Genomic DNA, 8557 nt, shown 5'->3' with positions numbered 1-8557 from the left:
GCGGTTCAATGAGGCTGGGTCACGGGACGCTTCGACAGCACCTCTCCACATTAGGACTAGTTTCGAAACATATTTCTACAACAAAAATATCAGAAAAAAGTTATATAATGTAGCTTTAAATATGTTAGAAGGTGGAATCTCTTTATACCTACTTTACATCAGCAGCACGCTCAATATCTCAGAGTGTAATGTGGAATTTTACTAAGTTCTATTATCCTTCAAGCTACCCTGGCACACAAACACACAGAAGGACTGACAAATATACATTTAAAGCCCTCACTTTTCTTTTCTCAATATGCAAAGATAAAACCATCAGGGACAGTATTATATAAATTGCCATATTGGCCTTAAACAGCAAACATAAAAAAAACTGCTTTATAAAATAATAAAAATAAAATAAAATGTCAATGCATTAGTAGCAAGTCAACATCACAAATTAAATACAACTCATGGTCATTGTGTTATGCTACACGGGCAGATGCAGTGCAATGGAATTCAATAGATATTTTAAAGTGAGAATCAGTAAAACATGATACATTCAAATATATATTTCACAATGAGACGCCTTTTGAGCAAATGCAAACATCTGGTACAGCAGTTTGCACGTTACCTACGCTTTTCTTGAACAAAAAAGATCCATTTTAATTCCTACCACTTAAGTACATTGGAATTAGGGTGAAAGCTCAAATAACAATTTTTGAAGTCTATATCAAAATGTGGAATGGCTTGGTACAGCTACATATACGTACAGTATATTCATCTATTATCTGAATAAATTACACACTGGTTAGTTATCATACACATGGTAAACAAGATCTCAAACCACAAGTATCTGGTCTTTTAATGATACTGTTTGTATGGAGGAGAGTTGGATCTATAACCACAGAACAGTGTAGAGACCCCGGGAGTGAACACTTGCTGGACTGTATTTGAAATCTGCCTGGTTTTCAGAAGGAGAATTATAAGAAAGAAAGAGAATCACCTTCAGTGATGTGCAGAACACGTGCAATGAAACGAGCAAAAGGGCCGACTGCATGCAGTTGAGCAAACCTTTAAGAAAAATAAAGTCAAAATATCCTACAGTGAGACTGATGCTAATCAGGCGAGAGGGAAGGGCCTTTCTCCCTTCTTTGCATATGGGTCATTGCATTTTAATGGGTGAAGCACTGTTAGTAGTCATTATTCCACAGGAGGCTTCCAGGATTGGCACATATTCACATTTCACAACGTCTCGTCTGGCGAGGCCCCGAGCATACAGCACATACTGAAGTCCCACATCAAAGACGCTGAAGCAATGGACAAGGCAAAGGGGAGCAGCTACACACCACAAGTGTTGTCACAGAACTCCCAAACACCTTGTCAGAAGACATAGATGGTTCCAAGGTAATAAAAGTTGCAACATGTTGCACTTCTCTGTTTTATGGAAGAACTCAGAAAAACAATCCACTGAGGATAGAGTTAAATATTCCAGCTCAAGTCAAGGTGATTTAATATTTTATCACATAGGATCACGGAGGGCCTCTGTCTGGGAGAGGATTCTGCCTGAGCTGGGCACTTTCCAAAGCTCTGGGCTAATAGATCCCTTTGGGCTCTGCAGGTTCCCTGGAATACTGTTCATGGAAGCCACAAAGTCTTCTTTACTACTGCCTTCTTTGGAGTGAGAACATTTGTCTTTTCTTTCTTTTACCTCTCTTGGTGAAACTACAGTCCCTTTTCTACTCCACATATCTTTAAAAAACAACAATGATTCTCTTTTGTTGAGAGCCTCTTTACTTGTATTCCTGTCTTCTGTAGGTTTGCCACTGTCATTAGGATCTCTCTGTCCTGTGTCTTTCCCTGCACCTTTCACACTCTCGCTGACTGTTTGAAGAGTTCTGTGGTGGTGAGACTCTCCTGCCACTCTCCTTTTAAAACCTTCTTGCTCAATGCCAGGCCTGCTCCTTTCGCCTCTCCCTTCCATCTCCCTGCCTTGTATGTTTCTTCTGACCACAAGATCCCTCCCTTTACCATTTATCTTAATAGGATCCAAACTCTCTCTGCTGGAAGAGTCCTTTAATCTCCTTTGAGGGTCTTGTTGATGCTGTGCACACTGCAGGGCTGGAGCCATTTGCTGTCCAGCTTGAGGAGACTTCCTAGGGTTTGTTGATTGTGTTTTTGTCTGTGGCTGATACATCCTGTTCCCGCTCAGTTTTGCTCCCTGCGCCTGACTCTCCATCTTTTTGGAACTGTGATGTTGCTCTTTGGCTTTAGGAAATGACTCCCCTGTTTTCTTTGGGCTGCTCAGCTCTCTGGAGTCTTCTCTGGGTCTGGTCCTCTTGTAGAAGGTCATATGCTCTGGAGAGGCCGGAGAGAGCCTTTCTACCTCCTTGTGTGTCCAACCACCATTCTCCTCCACTGTGCTTAAACCCCTGCTGCTGCGGGGTTTGACGCCTTGTGGGGATATTGTGCTCCAGCTTTGGGGATGTTTCAGTTTGCTGGAGAAGGGAGAGGAAACAAAGGTGGATGCTCTGGTGGGATGTGAAGAGGATGGGGGTGATGTGTCAGAGAGAAACACCTCTTCAGAATAGCTTGGGGATGAAATGCGTTTTTCATGTTGACCTATAAGAAAAGCACACATTTTACATGGGGATGCCATATTCACACAAGGATACTTCATTAATCAGGGGAGAAGAGTTATATTTTAAAGGGTAATAAAAGGAAAATATGAGAAAGGAACTGTTACCAAGATAAAAAAGAAGAGGTCAGTAAAAGCAGTGAAGATGTTAGTGTTGGTGCTCAGTGTAGTAGCACATAGTAGAGGAAGCTGTACTACCTGTATCAGGGGCAAGAGAAGAAGAGCCAAGGGGAAGCAGATGGTTAGAGATTTAATACATAAATCAAAAACTCAGCAGAGAAAGCATGTTGAAATCACAATGGTGGCGCCACAAAATAGGCCTTATCAATAAACAAACAGATGACATAATTATCATTAGCTAAACATTAGGCAGATTTATGGATTCAGCATGCTCTGTGTGTAAACAAGTAATCACATCTGGGAAATGAATCCAGTGCAGCTGCTTTAAAATAAGATGTATTTTAAACAAATGTCACTGAGAAAACTTAAATTATGAATGATATGCGGTAAAATGTAAAGGAATAGTTTGACATTTGTAAAATACAGAGAGAGTTAGATGAGAAGATTGATACCACTCTTATCTCTGCTTCTCTGCTCTAAATATGAAGCTACAGCCAGGTGATGTTAGCTTTGCTTAGCAACATGGGAGAGAGGCAAAAACTAAATGTTATTTACTCAACCAAGTACTGAGGTTTTTACTACACATTATACTTCACATTGTACTGAAACTGGTTTTAAATTGAGTACTAGAAATATCTTTTGAGGATATTCAATTATACAGATTTATTAGATTTATTAGTCTGAATGCTGTACTCACTGCCATCTTGACCCAAGCCTGCTCCAGGTCTCAGCAGCAGTACCACTTTGTTTCCTCCAGCTTGGATCAGTTCAATAGCCCGTGTATGGGAAATGCCACGTGCCGGCTCCCCGTTAATCTCCACTATCTCATCTCCAACCTGTCAGTAATGAAAGTGCAGTTAATAACAGGAGCACACCTATCAGCACTTAACATACTCTACTGAGCATAGACACAACAGTCAGACATACAGAAGCCATATAAACACACATAATTACATTATCTAAATTTGCCACACACACACACACACTATTGGAGATGACAACATAACTCAAGATAAAGCATGTAAACATGTCAGTCTGTTAGGCTGTGATAAGTGATGACCTCTCTCTCCACCCTTGGACAGGCAGTCATGAGGTCTCCGGGCCTCAGTTCCCACTAAGAGCTTCTATTCTGTTCCTTCACAGCAGTAACATCTGTTTGCCAGTCACTTGGTCCAGTTCGATTCACAGTGAGACAACACCCATGATATTTGATGTGAATATTCAAGGTCTAGAGAGACTGAATCCTAATGCCTGACCTCCCCTCTGAACTGACCCATAGACCAAAATTTCCACTTCCATGAGCTTTCCTCTAGCTCAAATTTTCACACAAGAGGTCTCATAATCTGTTATTCATATTTTAATAAAATTTGCTAAGAACATTCATCATTCCTTTGGAATAATGACTTTTGAGTTTAATGACCCCCATGACCTTTATTCTAGCACTCTCCGGAAGGCAAACTTTAATTTTCAGCTCTGCATCAAAGAGCAGTGTGGGATATAATGAATACTGCCTCCTCTGGGGTTTAGACATTTTGAGTCGGTATCATCTGGCCACAGGGGCAGCTCAAACTTTCTGAGTGTCAAGGGGGTCATCGCACAAAGAAAATTTCTATCCAGATAAAAATAAAAAGTCATAAATATTACAAAAGACATATACAAAAGTAAAAGTTCAAAGTCCCTCTGAGTGTCTCTACGTTCTGCTTTTTGTTCATCTCATTCCAGCAGTGAGTATCAAACACAAATGCAGAGCTGAGGGGAAGAACTTTTTTCAAGGTAAAACAAAACATCGGTTCATTATCTATAGGCTGGAGCAAATCCCAGCTGATGTTGGTCGACCGGAGGGGTCCATCCTGGACTGGTCGTCAGTCTACCACAGGACTGACGCTAAGAGACAGACAACCACACGCAGCTGCATGTTTTTGGACTGTGGGAGAAAGCTGGAGTACCTGGAGAGAACCCACACAGGGAGAACTTGCAAACTCCACACCGGGGGGGCACCAGGGCTCAAACCTGGAACCTTCTTGCTATGAGGCAACAGCACTAGCCACTGCTCCACCATGCCACCCTAAAATAAAACATTGCGATTGTAAACAGTATAATAACAGGAGCACTCACATGGATTCGTCCATCGAGCTGAGCAGGTCCATCCTCAGCCAGTCTCAGGATGTACAGGCCCATGTTGTACTCTGTGCCCCCTCGCAGACTGAAGCCAAAGCCCCTGGGACTCCTCTCTAACTCTACTGTCAAACAGCCCTACACAAAACAAGCACAAAGAGTATTTAATACACTCACATGAAGACATGCACCACATACTCTTAACAAATTTCCAGTGATTTAAAATGAAGTTTTCTGTCAATTGAAAATGTTACTGAGACAACTTCCTGCTTGATAAACATTTGCTTTTTAGATATCAGCCAAGAGTTATCTCAAAATGAGTGGTGTCTCTTCAGATTCAAGTTTTCTATAATTTCTTATTCATACTGATCCTAAATTTATATCATTTGAAGCTACAATAAGCACAGTATGCATTAACTTAGTGTACATGTTCACTATATGGCACAAAAGAGCTAAGATCCTTATGTGAGCAATACTTTATATACTTTATATTGTTGTTGTTTTTTTTTATACAGTCATCATAATAATAATATAATAATAAAATTTATTTATAAAGCACCTACCAGCTCAAAGAGCACTAGGTGCTACATCAGAAAAAAAAAATCCTAATGTGCAAAGTGGGCTTTTATTTTGAAAATCCATCACAATTTGGAGCCTTCAGGTGAGCTGAAGTTACAATCTGGTGCTTATATTTTAAAAATCTGGAATGTTATTCAGCCCTCGTGGGGTAATTTGTAATCACGGGCTTTTATTGTGAAAATCCAGCACATTTTGGGGCCTTTATGTGATCTTAAGTTGCATTCAGGGGCTTTTATTTTGAATTTTTGGCAAGCTTTGGGGCCTTCATTTACTAAAGCTACAAAAATAGAAGCCAAGTGGAGCCTTAGAGAGATTAAGCATAAAAAGCTTGTTTAAAAAAATATGTTTTCAGTGCCGATTTAAACGGAACTAATTCAGTTATGGAGCGTAAATCTAATGGCAGAGCGTTCCACAATACCGGGCCGTACACGGCAAAGGCCCGACCTCCCCATTTTTTATAACGGGACGTAGGGACCACAAGGGTGAGGTGGGCGGACGACCGTAATGATCTCCGAGGAAAGTATCTGGATAGAAGCTCTGATAAATATGGAGGGGCAAGTCCATGCAAGGCTTTAAACACATATAGCACAATCTTAAATTGCACTCTCCATTTCATAGGTAGCCAGTGAAGGGACGCTAGTCATGACGATTGATTCGATTTTTCTTTATTATCCCCTAAGGGTAATTTGTTGTACAGCCAGTAGCAGTAACACAGTCACCATCCCCACCATATTTGAATGGCATAAAATACAAATAGCATAAAAAAGAAAAGAAAAGTCACTTCATATTATTTAAAAAAATTAGCTGGGACAGGAGAGTTTTTTTAATCTCTGTTAGTCCTACATGAAGGCAGATTATATCTACGACCAGCAGCTTAAATTCTTTAAACAGGAGTCAACCAAGATTAACTGGGGCTTCTTCAGGGTATGAACCTTATACGGGTCAGAGAGGTTGTTCAAGGCTGTTCTTGCAGTTTTACTGCACACTTTTACAATACTCTGAAAGACTGCAGCATTTATATCTTATGTAAAAACGTTTGCACTGAGCATCTTTAACCTTCAGATAGTTGCAAAGACAATATAAGGTATAGCTGAAGGACTAACAAGATAATTCTTACCTGGTTGGGTCCTGTCACACACAGTGTTCCCTGTTCACTGAGTGCAAGAGTTTTGTGGTCAGACCAGTTGATTCCATCCCTTTTTTCCTCTAGATCGAGGGTATAACTGAAGCAAACGGATGTATTTCTTCAGTTAATACATATTGTAAACAGCATGCTACATACCACAAACTGAAAAAACCATTATGCAAAACATAAAATCCAATTTAATGCTCTATATTTAATGGATGAAAGGTGCATTTTTTTCATACGGTATATGGTTATCTAAATTTTGTACTGTATATGTTCTATATACAGCATTTTACATGTTTAGGTTTATTACACCAATGGGGTTGTTGAAAGTGATTTTTCTAGCCATTTGCTCTGAGGGCAACACTCCCTCTTCCACACACTGTATTTCACATTGTGTCTAATTACAGAGGATTTGTTATGCTTTCATGAGTATTTGTCAGGACAAGTGTCACTATCATTACACTGACATCAGCATAATCACATAGTTTATTATTTGTTTTCAATTTTAAAGCAAGTTCCTGTTGCATTTCCTGTCTACTTCACCTCAGGCCAAAGGTGGGGGAGAGGAGCTTACCATTCAAACGGCGGAACACTAGTTTTCTCATAATATCTGATGTGACATGGCTGGTAACGGTGCATTTTGATAACTTGGGGGCACATTTTGTGCTTTTACAGGACAAATGGTGACTTGCAAACTGACTACCTTAATTAACTTCTTAATGGTGCTGACCTAATGACAGCCATGCACTGGGAGTCAGACTATGTTAGTCAGAAGCTGCTGGTACACAAGAGATGTTTGGACAGTTTCACAATGACTAAGAGCTTTGTTTTTTTGCTTCTATGCTTTTCTTCTATGCTTGAGTAGCTTCTTATCGTTGAAACTGAAACACTGACCTTTGCCCCATGACTCTGTGTTGAAGCGCTGGACTCTGTTTAGCTGAACTTGCTCCAGATGGAGGGCCCTTGTATTCTAAAAAGATGGATATTTCAGCAATTAGCATAAAATGCCCAAATGGATCATGAGTATATAACATATTCATATTAATGTTAAGATGAATTATGACTGAAAATTCTGCCAGCACACTCACTAGCCACCTGTACAATTGTGTACAATTTAATGCAACACTTCCACCTTAACATCTCTGTTTATGAAGCTCAAAATTTTTCAGGTTTTTATTTCATTTATTCACTTCTTTCAGATGAGTAGGGACCCAATTTTTCAAATTTGGAATACCTCAGTATATACTGTAAGTATATTCTTAACACTCGTACTAAAATATTCAGCAGGGTTGAGGGCTGAAAATCTCATTTCCCCCTTGTAGACAATAAAGTTTAAGAACTCACCATCCTCAGGGACTACAGTGAGGGTGACAACATTGCCTGCATCCTTGATAAGCTGAACAATGTCACTGTGAGAGAGCTCGATGATGGAGCGCCCGTTGACTGCTGAGATACGATCACCGACATGTAGCAGGCCGCAGCGGTCGGTGGGACTGCCTTCAATGATTCGGCCAATTTTGTGTGGTATAACTGAAGAGGAAGATAAGAGGAGGAAAGGAAAATTAGACATTAAGACCCAGATGGAGTGTGACCGTGAGGAAAACAGTGAAATACTGTCGCCTATATCTAGAAGGCCCGCATGACCACATTGTTCTGGTTCAAATAGAATCTGTTAAATGTCTTAAATTTTTTATGCAAAGACAATGGGTTTCAGGTACAAAAAAGAAATATATTACTCCTTACATACAGCTGCTTCTTCTATTTCTCGGTCAATTAGTTACAGCACTAAATACATAGCAGCTAACTTTGTCATGCTTAACAGTGTTAAACCTCCTACATATGATTATTCTCAACTGCTGTAACCTATAATATATTAAACCATGGAGCAGTAAGTCTCCTATTTTCTTTGATGTGTAATTACTGTTGCATTTGATTTGAGGATTTAATGGAAATGAAGTAATTGTGGCTTGATCCGTTTTGCATTTATAGTACAGCAGGAA

At 39.9% G+C, this 8557-nt stretch overlaps 1 protein-coding gene across 7 annotated transcripts in view; it reads right to left on the bottom strand.

Annotated features, from left to right (window-relative positions):
- Window positions 1-6: 6 nt before the first annotated feature.
- magi3b (membrane associated guanylate kinase, WW and PDZ domain containing 3b) overlaps window positions 7-8557 on the bottom strand; it is a 118201-nt gene continuing 109650 nt past the window's right edge. For 3 of the 7 annotated variants that reach the window (XM_020614451.1, XM_020614613.1, XM_020614696.1), the window contains 7 exons: window positions 7902-8087; window positions 7452-7527; window positions 6546-6651; window positions 5413-5433; window positions 4850-4987; window positions 3432-3570; window positions 7-2598 (listed from right to left, as the gene is read on the bottom strand). In XM_020614451.1, coding sequence (XP_020470107.1) covers window positions 1499-2598; window positions 3432-3570; window positions 4850-4987; window positions 5413-5433; window positions 6546-6651; window positions 7452-7527; window positions 7902-8087 — 1766 coding nt within the window. In that variant the 3' untranslated portion in view covers window positions 7-1498. Of the gene's footprint in view, window positions 2599-2722; window positions 2813-3431; window positions 3571-4849; window positions 4988-5412; window positions 5434-6545; window positions 6652-7451; window positions 7528-7901; window positions 8088-8557 lie in introns of all 7 variants that reach the window. The other 4 variants (XM_020614857.1, XM_020614937.1, XM_020614780.1 and 1 more) reach the window with 3 other exon arrangements.

Source organism: Monopterus albus, unplaced genomic scaffold, assembly GCF_001952655.1.
Source record: "Monopterus albus unplaced genomic scaffold, M_albus_1.0 scaffold1.1, whole genome shotgun sequence".
Taxonomy (NCBI): domain Eukaryota; kingdom Metazoa; phylum Chordata; class Actinopteri; order Synbranchiformes; family Synbranchidae; genus Monopterus; species Monopterus albus.
Note: the sequence above shows the minus strand (reverse complement) of the source record. Positions and strands in the feature narration are given on the sequence as shown.